General features: G+C 39.6%; 1 protein-coding gene across 1 annotated transcript in view; it reads left to right on the forward strand.

Annotated features, from left to right (window-relative positions):
- The window catches only part of CCDC38 (coiled-coil domain containing 38), a 67,358-nt gene that overhangs the window by 2,236 nt on the left and 45,245 nt on the right, over positions 1–19,877 (forward strand). Inside the window, 3 exon segments of the mRNA XM_017861756.1 lie at positions 4,181–4,231; positions 15,413–15,513; positions 17,093–17,258. Coding sequence (XP_017717245.1) covers positions 4,195–4,231; positions 15,413–15,513; positions 17,093–17,258 — 304 coding nt within the window. The 5' untranslated portion in view covers positions 4,181–4,194.

Consider the following 19,877-nt stretch of genomic DNA (forward strand, 5'->3'; position numbering starts at 1 on the left):
CTTAGAATAACATCTGGTAGGCAGTGTTATTATTCATTTTATTTAGAGTTGGTTTAGAACATTAGGACTGGGCCTTATCAAATCCCACTCTTCTTTCCTCACTTTCCCTGGAGGTTGGAATGTTAAGAATCTACATGAAGCTGATTCAGGTCCCCCAGATTTGCACTGATATGGCTGGTAGACTCCTCTCCAATGACCAGGTTTCAAGAAATTTGATTGGGAGTTTCTTACGAAAAGTAGTTGTTATGCTTCCATTTCAAATGGTGGCAGTTGACAGAGTGGGCCAGAAAGAGGAAGGATCTGGACAATATTTACTTTGAGAAAAGTATACGGGATCACTTCTTTACAAACTATGAGCAGGCACTTTGCATATATTATCTGTGTTTGAAACTTGCAGCAAGCCTGTAAGGAAGGTGTTATTATTCATACTTGATAGAAGATTCTATGGTGCATTAAGCGTAATTCTCCAGACCCAGAGAAAGAGTGAATAAGAGTCAGAGGCAGGAGTTAAACCAACCTGCCCCCAAAGGCCAGGGGCCTTTCCCTAGTGCCATTCCTACTACCCTTGCAATGACACTTGTCAAGGGACCTGACTCAGAGACCACATATAATTGTACAGCTATTAAAGGAATACAACAATTAATGAAATCAACCAGCATGGTGTTCACTTGAAAGAACAGTATACGTTACACCCATGACCCTTTGGATATCTAATACACATCTCAAATTTCACAAGTTCCAAAATGAGCCTCTGATCTTCCCAACTGCCCCTTCCCCCACTGCCTTCTCTGTCTCCATTTATGGCAACTCCATCCTTTCTGCAATCAGTTCTTTATCTCATACTTCACATCCAAACCGTCAGCCAATTCTGTAGGCTCTACTGTCAAAACACATCTAGAATCGAACCACCTCTCACCACTTCCACTGCTATCTCAAGGGATCGCATTATCTCTTGCCCCCCAGTGGCTATAATCTAATACATCTCCCTGTATGACCCTTTTCCCTTTCTACAGTCTCTTCTCAGCTCAGCATCAGAGTGATTCATTGTGTGTTTCCATTTCACTGAGAAAATGACCTCCAGGGCCCTAGTGATCTTGGACTTGTTGTCTCTCTGGCTTCACCTGGTGCTCTCCCCTTTGTTTACTGTGCTTAAGGCCACTGGTCTCCTCACTATTCTTGAAACACACCAGGCACATTCCTCCCTCAGAGTGCACCTCTCCATGTGCTTACACTCCCATAGCACTTACTATGCAACTGAGGCCATCCAAAGGTTGGACATAGTAACTTACCTAACAATACCACAAGGTAGACACTATTTGCATCATTCCTCTTGAAAGAAGTGTGAGGATTAAGGGACACAGAGAGAGTCTATGCTGTTAATCATTTAGCTTATGCCACCTCTAAAAAGGATGGCTGGTGGTTATACACCACCATTTTACATTCCTGGTATTTCTGAGCTTTTGATCTTTTTCATCTATTGGAAGTTGGATTTGAACATGTATTTAAGATGTGAATTTTCAGGCATTTGCTATGCAATCCAATTACATTTTCCCTCTCTTTTGGTACAGAGCCTTTGTTTAGCCATCATGCTATTTTTATTCTGCACAACAAAGACATCCACTACTTTAACATTTTTTCTGATTGGAAAGGGGACTTTGTAATCCCTTCCTAAGAATAACTGATTCTGGGCCGGGCGCGGTGGCTCACGCCTGTAATCCCAGCCTTTGGGAGGCCAAGACGGGTGGATCACGAGGTCAGGAAATCGAGACCATCCTGGCTAACATGGTGAAACCCCGTCTCTACTAAAAAATACAAAAAAACTAGCCGGGCGAGGTGGCGGGCGCCTGTAGTCCCAGCTACTCCGGAGGCTGAGGCAGGAGAATGGCGTAAACCCGGGGACGGAGCTTGCAGTGAGCTGAGATCCGGCCCCTGCACTCCGGCCCGGGCGACAGAACAAGACTCCGTCTCAAAAAAAAAAAAAAAAAGAATAACTGATTCTGTTCCTCTCCCTCCCTTTTGTTCACCGACCCTTCATTCATCAATACAGGAATTCATGCATATGGAAGTATAGACGTATAACAACATCTAGAGACCGCTGATTACATTTACATGTTTTATGAACTATATAAGAGACAGAGTAAGAGCAGACATCTGCTCTTAGCAATTGGCTTAGAGGAACAGAGCATCCAGTTTTTCTGTGATTGAAAAAGTCCTTGAACCCATGGATAAAGATGCTCATTGCAGAAAGACTTTAAGGATAAAGGGAATGAGAGTAGGAAGGAGAGTGAATTTAGATAGAAGGATCAAAGGAGTGAAAATGTGACAAGAAAGAGGTGATCAGAATCTTAAGAGTGGAGATGAGAACAGAGTGTAAAATTAAGAAAATCTATAAATCTTTAGTATTAACCATCCAAATTCCAAATACTCATCAACCACAGGTTGTCACCAATTTTTTACCAATCTTTCTTTTCCACCTGTGAGAATGAATGTAATGCCTGTGAAAAAATGTTGGGTCATTTGAAAAGCATATCAATGTTACAGGTTTGTATTCATTTTTTTTTTCTTTTATAAGTTTTAATATATTTTTTAAAAATCTTTGTTTCTATAACCACTGGAACTAAAATCAGATGCTAATTAGTAAATATTAGCACATAATAGTTCCCACTTACTGAGCTGGTCTGTAAGCCAGGCACCCCACTTGGTTAAATCCATTGCCTACTGAATCCTCAAGAAAGCCTTAAGAGGTGTGTCCACTTTATGAAACAGGAAGCACAGGCTCAGAGATGCTGAGTAATTAAGATGTAGTTTCCATGAAGACAATGGTTTTGTTCTTCTTTTTTGTCTTTTAAAATTGCCCCGCCCCTCACACGTAGAACAGTACCCGACACATATTATTTACTCAATAAATGTTTTTTGAATGATACATGACCTTGCTCACACATAAGTAAATACCAAACCAAAATTCACAAATCAGGCTTCTCCAGAGTCTGTGTTCTGTATCATCTGCTGATCTGCTTCCAGGATATTTAGCTCTTAAATATGGCTCTTTGAGATTCCTGAGGCACACATTTAAATGGGCAGCCCAAAACAGAATGTGTTGTCCATTGTTTCTGTTGTGGGCAAACTTTTAAATACAAACTCCTGGGTGTCCTTTATCCCTAAAATGAATATATCTTTATTATTTTTCTCATTGTAAGAGTGACACCAGCTCATTGAGAAATTTGAATGATACTAAAAGTATAGAAATCAGAACAAGGATTAGAGTAAGGCCAGTGAAGCTCCAGCTTCAGGCACAAAATTTAAGGGGAAAGCAAAAGCTCAGTAATCAAAACAAGCAATGTTTTAATTCACTATTTTCAATATGTACATTAATGTAAAAAATTCACGATAAATGAAATAACAGAATTTTAAATAGAGACAAGTTCTGTAGGCCAGGGTTTGGGTGAGTAGAGTGAGGCACTGGCTCTCAGGGTCACACAAGTACAGGGTCAGATACTGTCTGTATATACAATTCTGATATTTTGTTCATTATAGACTTTCCTGCATTTATTTGGAATTTTATAAAGATATATTGCATTAACAATTTATCATAACTGCAGGGGTTTTTTTGTTTTGCTTTTGTTTGTTTATTGTGGCAATCCTTAAGTTTTGCAGCTAAGGTTGAGTGCCTCAATCACCTAACCATAATCCCACATAATCCCAAACCTAGTAAAAATGAGAGACTGCACCAAATCACATATAATCACGATTCATGTTTGATGAACAGCATTTCAGACACCTCTTAGATTTTTCCATGCATTTTCTAATCCACACTATCCATACTCTTTTGAAATGTTTTGTTTTTCAACCGACACCATGGACAGAGGTAAATAGTGACTACAGCATCATTTTAAGGGGCCAACTGGTAATTCATTTTATAGACGTACTATAGCTATTTGGTCAACTCTGTATTTATGAAATGATACTGAACAAACATTATTGCACATGCATTTTTGGCTGCTTGTCTGATTATTTTCTTGACATAAGATACTAGAATTGAAATTGCTGGGTCAAAGAGTGTGAGTGTGCTCACTGCTTTTAAAAGCTACAAGGACTGTTAAGGAGTCATTGGCAGTTGAATTTAGCCCTTTTATATGATATTCATAGAATTTTTTTTAATGTGTTTTTTTTCTTTCAACAGGGCCAGGCAACAAAATGTCCTCAAATTTATCACCAACACTGAATTCTGGAGGTAAAAAGAGATCAATCAATATATTCTTGTTTGGGCCTAGTAATGTTAGGCTCCATAGCAGATTGTGAGCATAAGAAAAGGAGAATGTTACACAATAAATATAAAATGTAATGAGTTTATAAACTACCTGCAGAGAAGAATCTGTTCTACTTTGTAATTCAAAAAAATCTTCAAATCAGAGGGTGCATTAAATTGTCATATTTAGCTAGATTGCCCCAGTCTCTCATGACATAAAACAATTAACTCAATTATTTGTCTTAGTCCAGGACATACATAACTAAACTTTATGAAAATCTGCCCTCTTCTTTCCTTTACCACCCTTTCTCATCTTACTCTTCTGCCTATTTTTTATTTTTATTTATTTTATTTTATTAATTTTTTTGAGTCGGAGTTTCGCTCTTGTTGTCCAGGCTGGAGTGCATTGGCGTGATCTCAGTTCATCGCAAACTCCGCCTCCTGGGTTCAAGTGATTCTCCTGCCTCAGCCTCCCAAGTAGCTGGGATTATAGGCATGCGCCACCATGCCCAGCTAATTTTGTGTTTTTAGTAGAGACAGGGTTTTACCATGTTGGCTAGGCTGGTCTCAAACTCCTGGCCTCAGGTGTTCCACTCACCTCGGCCTCCCAAAGGCCTGGGATTACAGGCATGAGCCATCGTGCCCAGTCTCCTTCTGCTTATTTATAAGCATACAAGGAATAAAGATTTATTAGTATACAAGGAATTACAATTTTCACTTATAAATCTGACAAAGATTTAACATGTGGATAACACTAAGAGTTTGTAATAGGTAACAGGCACTCAGGTACTCTATAGGCATTCTCTTTAAAGGAACATTTGGCACTATTTGTATTTACAATGTAAAAATTTGGCTGCAAGTGACAGAAAATATAAAACAACGGTGGCTTAAACATGATAAACGTTTGTTCTCGCTCAGGTAAAGTCTGGATGCAAGCATTCCATATGGAGGTTCACATCAGGGGCCCAACTCCTTCTGGCTTGTTCCTGGGCTGTGTTCTTGGTCCAAGAGCGCTGCTTCCACACCAGTGATCACATCCATATTCCTGCCAGCCAGGAGAAAAGGGAAAGGCAGGGACATGCCCTGAAGTTGCATTCGCCACTTCCGCTGACATCCCCTTGGCCAAAACATAGCCACGTGGTTATACCTGCCTCCAAGGGAGGCTGAGAAACATAGCCTCTACTCTGAGTGTTCATTTAGGGTTCTATTCCTATAGAAGAAGGAAGAATGGATATTGGGGGTTCACTAGTAGTCTCTGCTCCACTACCATTTTTTAAAAAAAGCATTTAAAAGGAGCCATGTTGGGAATTTATTCTACAGATATGTATGCACAAGTGATTAAAAATTCATGTACAGGAATATTTATTGGAGCATTGTTTACAATAGCAAAAGACTGGAATCAATCATAATATCCATTGGAAAGCGTTGGTTATATAAACTGTAATACATCCAGGGAATGGAATAATGGATACTAGACAGAGAGCTTCTCTGTCACCCAAGCTGGAGTGCAGTGGCACCATCTCGGCTCACTGCAACCTCCGCCTCCTGAGTTCAAGCAATTCTGGTGACTCAGCCTCCCAAGTAGCTGGGATTACAGGTGCCCACCATGCCCGGCTAATTTTTGTATTTTTAGTAGGCATGGGGTTTCCCCATGCTGGCCAGGCTAGTCTCCAACTCCTGACCTCAGGTGATCCGCCCACCTGGGTCTCCCAAATTGCTGGGACTACAGGTGTAAGTCACCACACCCAGCTTAGTAATTTATTTTTTTGATGACGTGAATATATATTTGCTGATATAAAAGGATCTCCTAGCTATATTGCTCACTGAAAAAACAAGATGCAGATATTAAAATAGTATGGATTGGATGATGCCTTTTTTAATTAAAGGATTTATATTACTTTGTCAAGAACTGTGGCAGGGCTAAGATTTTCCTCTACTTGCAAATTAGTAAGTTAGCTTGCTACAGTTTCCTGGATGCTGACAACAGATACAAAACCCTTGGGTCAGAGACAAAGGACTTTATTACTCACAACACGACAAGCAGCATGAGTTTTGACATATTTGGTACCAGTACCCTAAGACCCATACCCTTCTTTTAAGATTAATACAATTATGTATTAATAACATAATATGAATCTTTGAACCTGTCAGAACCCACAGACAAGGATCTTCACAAGAAATTACATCCTGATGATAACTACATACCCTATCCCTTGGCTTTCATCTCCTAAGGCAGGCACCATGTTGAAGTCTGTTTAGATTATTTCTTTACTTTTTAATTTGTATGTATAGTTTTATACTGTATATATGTAGTCTTAAAGAGCATAATTTTCATTTTAGTTTTAACTTTTAAAAAAGGATATCTTGTTGACTATCATATTTTAGAACTTTTCAGTTAACATTATATATATACATACATATTTATTTCAATTTTTTAAAAACAATTGCTTTTATAGACAAGGTCTTGCCATGTTGCCTGTTGCCCAGGCTGGTCTTGAATTCCTGGGCTCAAGCGATCCACTTCGGCGTCCCAAACTACTGGTATTACAGGAGTGAGCCACCATGCCCAGCCAGCGTTATATTTTAAGATTCATTCATACTGTTGTATGTTTTAGATCATTCATTTTCACTGCTGTACAATACAACAAAATGCAAATGTACTATAGTTTACAGTTGATGCTTCTTTGGGTATTTGGGTTGTTTACAGCTTATTGCTATTAAATGGTGTTGCTAATAAACATTCTTGTTCACATCTCCTGGTATACAAGAAAGTTTCTCTTGCATGTATACCTAGGAATATAGTTGCTGAATCTGACGTTAGCCGGATATACGATTTCAGAAAATAATGTCAAAGTGTTTTCCAAAGTAGTTGTGCCGATCACATCTCTACAAGAAATGTATTAGAGATCCTGTGGAATTATATCCTCCCCAAACACTTGGTATTGACAAATTTTTTAATGCTTTGTCAATCAAATGGGTGAAATTTGGATCTCATTATGGTCTTTATTTGCATTTCTGATAACTAATGAAGTTGAACAACTCTTCATATGTTTATTGACAGTAAGTGTTTCTTCTTCTGTTAAATGCCTATTTAATACAGTCTTTTTTCTATTTGTCTTTAGGTTGTTAGTGCTCTTTATATTGATTTGTAGTTTTGTAGATATGGCATATCCCAATTATGTCGTCTGTATGGAGTACAAATATTTTCTCCCAGTTTTAACTTATCTTTCACTTTGTTTATGGTGTCATTTGATGAACAAAGTCTTTAATCTTAATATAGCCGAATTTATCAATATTTTCTTGTATAGTTACTACTTTGTATGTTTTTAAGAAATCCTTCCCTTGCAAAGGCCTAAATGATATAACCTGTAGGTTCTACTATTTGTTTTAAAGGTTTTTGGGGGACAATTTTATGCTTATTTCATCTGTAGTTAATTTTTGTATGGAGGTGGGGTAAAGATCCAATTTCCTCTTTTATTCCATGAGAATAACCATCTTCCCCAACTCGTTTTTTGAACAGTCTCTCCTTTCTCCATATGTGGATATGTTTCTGAGATTTCCATTCTAGTCCATTAGTGAATTTGCCTTTCCCTTTGCTGTAGCTCCGTAGTGATACACAGCAGAGCAATCTCCCCCTCCTGTTCCTCTTGGGAAGAGTTCTCACTATTCTTGTCTCTTGATATTCCTTACTAGTTTTAGAATTTACTTATCAAGTTTAGACAAACTCCTGTGGGACTATGTACTTATATTACTGGGAATCCATTGATCATTTGTGGAGAATTGGCATTTTTATGAAATCATGTCTTTCTATCTACAAACATGACTCATCTCTCTATTAATTTAGATCTACTTTAATGTATTTTAAGATTATGTTATGCAGTTAAATCAATTTTGCAGTTTTTCAGTGCCTTTTATATACTAACCTAGCTGCTCGGGCTTCAAATATGAATACATCAGTATGATTGGAGACAGTGAAAGCCATGATTTCTAAAAAGATATTTAATATTGGTAGGTACTGCAAATATGATTTTAAAAAAATAAAATCAAGTCCTGAAACAATACAAAAAAATGAAGAAACAAATGGAAGGAAGAAAGGAGGGAAAGAAGGAAGGAAAAATAGGTGCTTGAGGGAAAACACCCCATATGCAATCCATTAGGGAATTCTGTTTGCTCTCCCTTCAGAATGTTCTCAGAACCCAACCACTTTTCACCATTTAACTCCTGCCATGCTGGTCTCAGCCCATTACCTCTTACCTGAATTAGTCTGATCTCAACCCTTGACTCCCCTACTCCAAGTCTCTTCTTATCCAACTACAAAGTATTAAGTAAGTCAGACCACATTCCTTCTCTGTTCAAAGCCCTCCAATGCTTCTCTGGTTTACTGAGGGTCATTGCCAAAGTCTACAAGACTGCCTACAGGATACTAAGTAATTATCCTTGCTACTACAGTCCCCCTGACCCCATTTATTTCACTCCAGCTACACTAGCCTTTCTTGAACACACATAAGAGATGATCCTGCCTCAGGACCTTTGCATTGGCCGTTGTCATAGCCAGTCCCTCTCTTCCTCAAATATCCACTTGACTGATTCTCTCAACTCCTTTAAATACCGCTTGATCAGTGAGACCCATTCTGACCACTCTACTTAAAGTTGCTCAGCCCAGCCCTCCTATATTCTGCTCTATTTTTCCCACAGAACTTTATTACTTTAAAACATATTATAAAAGTTACTTTATTATATTAATGCTTATATTTTCTATTTCCAAACCCCCCACTTCACCTCAGTATAAGATCCTCAAGAGCAGCCATCCTTGTTTTGTTTGCCAGTGCAACATCAGTGCCTAAAACAGTACCTGGCACATAGTTGAGGCTTCATAGGCATTTGTTGAATGAATGAATGAGTGGATGAATGAATTAATGAATAAATAGAAGAATTAGGACAAGACAAATACAGTGTCAGTAAGGAGCAAGGCTAAGAAAGGAGTGAGACTGTGTGAGTGTGGTAGACAGAATAATGGCCCCCCAAATGTTTCCACATTCTAATCCCTGGACCCTGTGAATACATTATGTTACAGGGCAAAAGGGACTTTGCAAATGTGTTTAAGTTAATTACCTTGATATGGCAAGGTTATCCTGGATTAGCCAATGGGCCTAATATAATCCAAGAGTCCTTATAAAAGGAGTATCAAAGACAGAGAAGGTGATGTGACAATGGAAGTAGAGACTAAAGTGATGCACTTTGAAGATGGAGGAAGAGATCACAAATGAAGGAACGCAGGCAGCCACTAACAGCTGGAAAAAGAAAGGAAATTGATTCTCACCTGGAACCAACAGAAGTAACACAGCCCTATCAACATCCTGATGTTATGCTCAAAGGACTCATTTCAGACCTCTGGCCTCCAGAAGTATAAGAAAATAAATTTGCATTGTTTTAAACCATTAGGTTTGTGGTTATTTGTTACAGCTGCAATAGGAAACTAATACAATGAGGCAGAGAACAGAAAGGCTTCTCCCAAGGTTGTTAATTAGTAATGGCAGGGATTTGCAAGGCAACTTAGAGAAGAATATAATAGTAACAAAAGGGAGAGGATTAGAGTTTAGAGTTTAGAGTAGCCAGGATTCAGCTACTAGAATTTGATTTGTAGAACTAAGCAGACCTCTTATTGCTAAAATGGAGTATTGGAGAGAGGTTGAGCCTAGTGCCCAGTTTGCTCAAGAGCTGGTAGAATGAGACTCTTTGTTGAGGCAGAAGACTATGATTAATGGTAGAATTTGATGTACATTGCAGGTATGGGGTGCTGTAAGGGATTGAATGCAGACCCCAAAAGATATTTCCACCAAGAGCCTAAAAATGTGACATTGTTTGGAAAGGTGGATCTCTGCAAAAGTAATTAAAGTAAGGATCTCAAGATGAGACCTTCTTGGATTTAGGACAAGTGCTAAATCCAATTACTAGTGTCCTTATAAGAGAACAGAAAGGAAGATTTGAGATACAGACACTCAGAGGGGAAGGTCATGTGAAGAATGGAGGAAGAGATTGGAGTGATGGATCTACAATCCAAGGAATCCCAGGAATTTCACTACCAGAAGTTAGGTGAAAGTCTTGGAACAGATTCCCCCTCAGAGCCTCCTGAAGGAACCAATGCTGCTAACACCTTGATTTTGAACGTGTGGCCTCCAGAACTGTGAGAGACTACATTTCTATTGTTTTAAGCCACCCTGTTTGTGGTAATCTGCTACAGCAGCCCTAGTCTTATGTAAATAGGAAAGAAATACAGGGAGAAGGGTTACCTAGGGGCTAGTTCATGTGGTGAGTTTATAATATAGGAAATTTGGTGTAGCGGGTTGAATGGCAGCCCTCCACAAATGGTTGGCCTTCCTATTCTAACCTCTGGAACCTGAGAATGTGGCCTTATTTGGGAAAAGGATCTTTGCAAATGTAATTAAGATAAGAATCTCAAGATGAGATCCTCCTGAATTTAGGGTGGGCCCTAAATTCAATGATAAGTGTCCTTAGAAAAGAAAAGGAGAAGACCATGTGAAGTTGGAGGCAGAGGTTGGAGTTATCCAGCCTGTGAATGTCTAGAGCCATCAGAAGCTAGAAGTGTGGAAGGATCCTCCCCTAGAGGCTTCACTGAGAGAACATGGCTCTGCCAACATCTTGATTTCATATATCTGACCTCCAGAATGGAGAGAATACATTTCTGTCATTCTAAACTACTAATTTTGTGATATCTTATTATGGAAACAAGAGGAAACTAATACACTTGGTGTTCAGAAATTTAATTTTCTTCTATTTCTCTGTAACTGAAATAAACTCAGCTTTGAACTTGGAGGAACAAAAATATCATCTTGTCAATTCCAAGACACTTAAACTTGGTCAGTAGAGATTTTAACTCAGGCTTTAAAGATTTTAAGACACTTGGGATAGGGCAGAATCTAAGTTTGTAGAGTTTCTCTTGGAAGAAGAGAAGGCTGATTGGGGAAGAGGTGTCCAGCCCACCAATAACTCATCCCCTGGAGGACAATGGTGGCTCCATATTGGGATGTCTGGGGCCCAGCCTTGGCCTGGGAGTGATGGTATACAAGGCATAGGTTCACAGACTCGGGAAACACCACTGTATTAGCCAGAGCTCTCCAGAAAAACAGAACCAATAGGAAGGAGATTTGCTATGAGTAATTGGCTTATATAATTATGGAGGCTGAGAAGTCCCATGATTTGCCATCTATAAGCTGCAGACCCATGAGAGCTGGTGACTTAATTCCGTCAGACTCAGAAAGCCTGAGAAGCAGGGGAACTGATGGTGTGAGTTCCAGTCTTAGCATAGCAGAAGATGAGATGAGATGTCCCAGTTCAAGCAGTGAGGCAGAAAAGAAGAGGTGACTTCCTAATTCCTCAGGCTTTTCTACTCAGACCTTCAAGAGATTGCATGAGACCCACCCACATGGATGAGGGCAGTCTACTTAACTGAGCCCACCAGTTCAAATGCTACTCTCACCTGGAAATACCCTCACAGACACACCCAGAAATAAGGTTTAATCTGGGCACCCATGGCCCAGTCAAGTTGACACACATGATTAACCATTACAGGCACCCAGCCCCACGTCCTTTTGGGTCCTCAATCTCTGTTGCTCCCTCCTGGTCTCCAACCTGCTGGCTTTGAGCATCCACACTTCTGCTATCCCAGAGTCCAGCTTCCTGGACCCACCTTCAGCTGTTTCTACTTCATGTTTTTAAGGCCTAAAATTTTATGTGCTGCCTTGACATATTTCAGCCTCACAGGGCCCCAAAAGCCTAACCATAAATCCTCCTGCTGTTGCCAAATATGACCTCCACCTACCAGGAAAGTCTCCCTGCCTGGCTAGTTCCTCTATCAACTGGACCAGCTGCATTCCACCTGGTCTCCAACCTAATGGGTTTCACTGCACTGTCAGCCGTGAAATTATTCAAACAAGTCAATCACATCCTCCTGTGGGGACCAGGGGACACCTCAGCCTTTTGTTACTACAAAGTTGCCTCCCACCACTGGTGATTCACTGTGCTCTTGAGTGCAATTCCCATGTGGCCCTGCATTGCAGGCAGCATTCTCCTCCCCCAGACTATGAGTATATATGACTTATAAATTGCACTCAGTCTCATCTGTCCAGTGTTGGGTATCATGTGTTCAGCCATCTCATAGTATTTAGGATGGGGATCCCTCCATCACCATCAGGGTGAATAGGAGATGATCAGAGTACTCTATATTGAATCCAAGACTTCCACTCTGCAATTTTCTTTCCCTCTAACCCATGACTTACAGAAAAATGTGTCTGGAGTTTCTATAATCCCAGCCACTCCCACTTTCTATGCGAAATCCTTGAGCAAATGGCTGCTTCTCAGGTAGACTTTAAGCTCCAGTCCATTAATTTCTTAAACTTTGGTCCACTAGCTCTTAGCCCTGGATATACATTACAGCCACCTGGGGGACTCTCAAAATATTCCAGTGCTGATGTTTCCTTGACCAATTAAGTCAGAATCTCTGGAGTTGTGTGGAGCCAAAGTGATTCTAGTGATTTGGGGCGAGAATCATTGAGTTTCTTCACAGGCCCTTTGCTTGCTGGTAGGATGTGGAGTCTTTTTGTGAGGTTGAGGTGGACAAGGGATGTGGGGTATGGGTTGGGGAATGTGTCCTCAGGAATCCTCTTGCTATCTCTGATTTAAGGTGTCAACTCCAGGCTCCCAGTATTCTTGGTCATATGGTTTGGCTCTGTGTCCCTACCCAAATCTCATCTCAAATTATAATCCCCACATGTCAAAGGAGGGAACTGTAATCTCCATGTGTTGAGGGAGGGAGGTGATTGAATCGTGAGGGTGTTTTGCCCCATGCTCTTGTGATAGTGAGTGAGTTCTCACAAGATCTGATGGTTTTATATATGTTTGGAAGTTCCTCCTTCATGCTTCTCTCTCCTGCCACCTTGTGAAGAAGGTGCTTGCTTGCCCTTAGCCTTCTACCAGGATTGTAAGTTTCCTGAGGGCTTCCCAGCTATGCAGAACTGTGAATCAGTTAAACCTCTTTCCTTTGTAAACTACGCAGTCTCAGGGAAGTTCTTTATAGCATTGTGAAAATAGACAAATACACTTGACCTTCATTATTGATTTTGAACGCCAAGATTTCCATCCTGCCACATCCCAAGAATTAGAAAGTAAGAAATAAAGAAATAAAGAGAGAGAAAGATTTGTTTTGTCATATCAAATGTTATAAATAAAAACAGGAAGTCCATGCAGAAATTCAGCTGACTTTTCTTTTACTTTTTTCAAGGCCAGCCTTCATTTTTTATTAAGTGTACGAGTCCATGGTTTTTAGTGTATGCACACATATGTGCAACCATCACTACAGCCAATTTTAGAATATTTTCACTAATTCAAAAGAAACTTGCATCCCTCAGCCATCAATCCCTAGGCCCCATCCACCCTCCAGCCCCAAGCAACCACTCATCTACTTTCTATCTCCATGAATATGCCTATTCTGGATATTTTATATAAATGGAATCATATAATGTGTGGTCCTTTGTTACTGGCTTCTTTTACTCAACATGTTTCCAAGGTTCATCCATGTTGTAGCATATATTGTATTTCATTCCTTTCTCTGGGCAAATAAGAGTTCCTTGTATGGAAATATTGCATTTTGTTTATCATTCATCAGTTGATGGATATTGTATTAATCTGTTTTCATGCTGCTAATAAAGACATACCCAGGCTGGCTAATTTACAAATGAAATAGATTTAATGAATTCACAGTTCCACATGGCTGGGAAGGCCTCACAATTGTGGTGGAAAGTGAAAGAGGAGGAAAGTCACATCTTACACATTGGCAGGCAAGAGAGTGTGTGCAGGAGAACTCCCTTTTTTATAAAACCATCAGATTTCATGAGACTTATTCACTATCATGACAGCAGCATAAGAAAGAACTCCTCACCATGATTCAATTACTTCCCACTGGGTCCCTCCCACGACACTTGGGAATTATAAGAGCTACAATTCAAGATGAGATTTGGGTGGGGACACAGCCAAACCATAGCAGATGTCTAGGTTGTCTCTATTTTTTGACTATTATAAATAATACTGCTCTAAATATTCATGTACAAGTTTTTCTGAGCACCTATGCTTTCATTTCTCTTTGGCATATCCTAGCAGTAGAATTTCTAGGTCATGTGGCAATTCTATGTTCAACTCTTTAAGGAACTGCCAGATTGTTTTCCAAAGTGACTGCCCCACTTAAACATTCCTTCTAGGAGTGCATTTGGGTCCAATTTCTCCACATGCTCTCCAGCACTTTTCATTATCTTTGACTTCCTTTTTTAAGACTCTCTAATCTGGGCAGAGGCTCTCCTTAAGGGTAGTGGCTTTATCTGTTGCTGTTGAAATGGTGATGTAAGGGTAATGGTGGTATATGTATAGTGGTGAGAAGAAACATATTAATATCTCAAAATTTTATCCTATTATTTTGGTAAAGACCTCCTTATTTTATCAACTCATTCCTCATGAAGCAGTGAGAGATATATCAGCGCTGTGGGAAACAGACAGAGACGCTGTGGCTCCTACCCAGGAGATGTGGAGGCAAGGCTGTCTGCATTCTACTGTTAAAGCAAACTAAATATGGCCTGAGAAAGACTCCATACTGCTATATTTGAGTCCTTGTGAACGAACTGCTACCTAACTTAATAGGTAGACAAAATTGAAACCCTAACTTAAAAGTATGCCCTGTAACAATAGCTGAGTCTTGGCCTAATCCTAGCAGCCGTACTTCAACCACGGATACACTACTGAGTGTTCAAACTGTGTTCAAATAAGGCAGATGCTGAGCTGTAACCAATCCAGCTGTTTCTGTACCTCACCTGAGATTTCTGTACCTCACTTCCCTTTCTTTATCTATAAATTTGTTCTAACCATGAGGCATCCCTGGAGTCTCTGACTCTGCTGTGATTCTGGGGGCTGCCCGATTCACAAATTGTTCATTACTCAATTAAACTCCTTCAAATTTAATTTGGCCAAAGTTTTTCTTTTAACATTACTTTCTCAGAGACACCTGCATCCCATTCATTGTACACTGGCTGGTGGGAGACTTACTATTCTGGTCAGTAGAGGAAGGATGACAGAATTCATTCATTCATTCTTTCTTTTTAACAGATAAAGTAAAGGATGGTTCAATCAAAGAGGACAGACCTTATAAGATCTTTTTCAGAGATCTCTTTCTTTTCAAAGAAAATGAAATGGCAGCAAAGAAAAGGGTAAGGTTTAATTAAAATCACAACCCCAATTAATGTTAGAATCATATCCACTTATATATTGCTCTTATGAACTTTGCTGGGCTAAGACATGGAGTCAACTAGACACAGATGGTGTGTGCCCCGCACCATGATGGGGAGACAGTGCGAACACAAACGACAGAAAAACATCCAGCTGACAGTAGGCACCGCGAAGATCGCCACCTAACGGAGGAAGAGAGATACACCACAGCAGTTCAGTAGGACAAGTATGGCACACTGTCCTTCATTGATTCCAACACCCACATTTCCACATTTTTTAGATTTCTGAAATTGGTATCTAGCTTACATAGATGGGATGTCATACATCACTGGCCGTGAGTAAAATAATAGCACCTCTTACAATAAGTGGCATCTCAGAGTGGAAGAAATACAGTAACAGAGGCATGCCAAGGAAATAGAGAGAAAGGGGTGTTCATCTTTGTTGATGAGAAGATGGAAAAAAGGGTGTTAGTGGTGAGGAGATAAAAGGAGGTGGGTCTTCAAGAATCAGATGTGGATAAGACAATGTATATGTGTGTGCTGGGGAAGGAAGAAGGGATGAAAGTGGAGGAGGGGGTGTTGTTTTCAAATTATGTGGTATGAAGCTAGATCAATGATAAGGCTAACTTTCCCACTGTGCCTTGCAGAGTTAATCTCACCACTGGTATGGGCATCACACCTACATCGCCTGGTTCACATTTCAGTAGATTTACTTTCTTTTTTCCCAGAGGTAAAAGTTGATTACAGGACTCTGTCTACCCTAATTAAGATAAGGAAATTATCTACAAATGCTCAACAACAGACTCATCTGTATGTGATGGTTCCTCAGTATGTGTTGTATGGTTTTGTGGAATATACTTAAAATTAAATTAAGAGAAGATGAATGAAATCACAAGCCTAATTTTAAATATCTACTGGGAAGATCCCTTTCCTCTCAAGTTTTAATTCCACAGAACCAACCCTTAGAATTTCCTTTTTTTTTTTTTTTTGACAGTCTTGCTCTGTCACCCAGGCTGGAGTGCAGTGGTGTGGGCTCGGCTCACTGCCACCTCCACCCCCGGGTTCAAGTGATTCTTGTGCCTCAGCCTCCTGAGCAGCTGGGACTACAGGCACCCATCACCATGCCCAGCTAATTTTTGTATTTTTAGTAGACATGGGGTTTCTCCATCTTGGTCAGGCTGCTCTTGAACTCCTGACTTCAGGTGATCTGCCCACCTTGAACTCCCAAAGCACTAGGATTACAGACATGAGCCACTGCACCCAGCCCGGAAATTCCAAATTTTAACTGCATTTTGAGCAAGACTAAATTGTGAAAATGAAGCTGAGAGGACATTTTCCAGTCTTGTATTTGTGATGTACATATTTAATGAAAGTTAAATGGTCTCAGCTTCATATGAGAAGGAAATTAAAACAACATACATTCCTTCAAGGAGAAGAACCTGGGGTTGTTGTTTTAAAGTTAAGATTTTTGTTGCAAATGTTATTTTCATATATTATCACTAATTTTAAGATAACATACTTTGGTATATTAAAATTCTTTCCAACTTTTCCACTTGGGCAGGAAAAACTTATGAACCGTAACATGAAAGTCTACCAGAAAACTACTTTTTCATCCAGAGTGAAGAGTCGTTCATACCTGAGCCAACTGGCTTTCTACCCTAAAAGAGGTGGTAGGTCATTTGAAAAGTTTGGGCCAGGTCCTGCTCCGATTTCTAGATTAATAGAAGGTGAGTCGAAATTACTCTTTAAGAACATCATTTTGAATATTTACTATTAATGTCAGGTTTGGGAGCTTTGTTGGAGGGTGATTAAAACAGACAGTATGCTCTTTTATGTAAGGGAGTCTTAGTAAATGGGGATTGAGAGTTAGGAGAAACTCAAAGTTAAATAAGAAAACATACTTTTCCAAGATGACTGTTACTCATTTTCATAACCGTCCTTCCAGGAAGACAGTTACTGCCAAAAGAATATAGTATTAAAGTTTGCAAAAGTGGAAAAAATATAAAGGTAATAAATCTGGCCATTCACACTCAGTTCTAGATGTCAAACTTAGAAAGTTTCTAAAGATAAAAAAACCTTGATATCCAAGCCATAGAACTCATGCATCCAGAATGAGGATGCTAATAAAATTAAATGAGCGTACCTGATGTTGCAAATACCTAATCTGGTTTTAGCGACCTTTGGAGGCAACATGTTAAAATACTGTAAGATGATAATTACTACTCAACAAAAGAAGGCAATCTGATTATCAAAGTGTCATGGGGGTATCCTACTTGTCAAACCAATTAGTATCTATAAATGAGGTAGAAAGTAATTTGAAGTTAATGAAAATAAAGCGATTAATGCTAGGATGATGGAGTAATAAAATCTTCCCCAAAATGAATGTTTTCCAAATTTTAAAATAAAAGTTTAAAATAAGAAAGGAAGAAAGGAAGGAAGGAAAGAAGGGAGGAAGGAAGGAAAGAAAGAAGGAAGGAAGAGAGGGATGGAGGAAGGAAGGAAGGGAGAGAAGGACATACATCATGCTGTGATAACTTAAAAAAAAAATTTCTCTGGATCCCAAAGCCCATGCACTTTCTCAAACTGTAAAAAAAATTTTCAGAGAACAAGCAAACCACTTAGGGAAGGGCTTTAGATTCAATAATTAATGTAGGAAAAGGAAGCCATGTTAACTTATTCAGAAGAGCTTCCAGGTGCATATATAATTGTATGTCAAAGCAGCAAATGATAGGCAGCAAGGTGATGCCAGGGCCTGTACCACAAGTTCTAGGGCATATCTACATTCAATCACATGCCTCATAGTTTGCCTAGGTAGAATAGTAAACCTTAGGTCATCAAAAGCATTTACAATTACATGTGATATGTTTTAGAAAGAGTTATACACCAAGTGGCTGGTTTAAAAAACCCAGGACACTCCAGCAGTTCTTAAATAACTCAAAAATATGACTTTGCAGATGACCCCATTCGACAGCATTGCTATTTAACAGAGAGGTTACTGGTCTCTTAAGAGTAGATGTCTTGGATTAATTTTGGGTATGAAGGGGAAAAAAAGTAAATGGCATAGGGTCAACTCTTCAAAAGGCAACAGTAAAATGGTTTGGCATCATCCAAGGCAATCTGGGCTCTGTCAGCAATGGAAACCAGGTTGTCGGTTTCTGCCCACTGCACAGATAAGCAATTTGGACATTTTAACTTAAAATATACAAGTCACCCTCAGACTGTATATCCAATCAGGAGCTGATTTGAGTGAAACCCTTACTCCTCAACCTTACATCCCCTGCCTGAATCCTGATTGAAAACAAACCCACATGAAAGCAAAATGAGCAAGCAACCACACGCTGGGAGGTTAGGTGACTTTATTTTTTGGGTACACAGTAGTGGCAAACTGCTCAGTCCCCATCAAAGAAATCACACGTACAACTAAGTGTCAGAGACAGATCGGTTCGCCTCCATGAGAGAAGTGCCATTTCCATCTTCGCACAGCTAGCAGCCTGACTCTGGTTTTGCTCTCAAAGCACAACACCTGGGATAGCTGCAGGACTCTCTGTTGCAGTATTGTCCTCAGATCTCTCAAACTGGTCTTTACAACCCCAGAGAGTGGTGGAGGTGCCGTCAGGTCTAGGAATGCTAGTGTGTTGGGCAGGGTTTTTTTATTCTTGGCCTCTTGATTCAAAGATCTGCCTGACAGCTAGAATAGCCAAAATGGGAAAGTTATAACGAGTCTACTTAGAGTTGAAGAATAAAATTCTATCAACTCAGTCAGCTAGTACCATGTCAAAGTAGGCTAAAATGTTGAATATGGTTCTAATATTTAGTAAGCTGACAGCACAGAATTTTTTTGGATCTTGAAGTTTATTTTCAATTTGGCCAACCCATCAGAAGTGATCAAATGAAAGCTACAGTAAGCAGTTTCATTCTTTTCTTAAAAATGTTTGAGTAAATGGAACCTGAATCTAATCAAGCAAACATGAGGATTGAAGACCATGTTCAATAACACCATGAGAAAACATTATGTCAGATCCATTACATGGGAAATTCTACAGATAAATGGACCTCATTTCTTGAACAAATGAATGGCATGGGAAAAAAAAAGTTAGTGTGTGTAGGGTGTAAGGTGTGGAGAGCAGGGGTGGCTGTTATAGATTAAAAGAGACTTTAGGATCCTTACCATAAAATGTTTAGATTTTAATTTTAAAACTCCATAAAGGTATTTTAAGACAACTGGGAAGATTTGAATGCAGGCTGGGTATAAAATGACACTAAGGAATAGTTCATTTTGTTAGGGGTGATGGTGATATTATGGTTATAATTTAAAACTTTTTGGCCGGGCGCGGTGGCTCAAGCCT

This window comes from Rhinopithecus bieti, unplaced genomic scaffold (assembly GCF_001698545.2).
Source record: "Rhinopithecus bieti isolate Rb0 unplaced genomic scaffold, ASM169854v2 scaffold_61298, whole genome shotgun sequence".
Taxonomy (NCBI): Eukaryota; Metazoa; Chordata; class Mammalia; order Primates; family Cercopithecidae; genus Rhinopithecus; species Rhinopithecus bieti.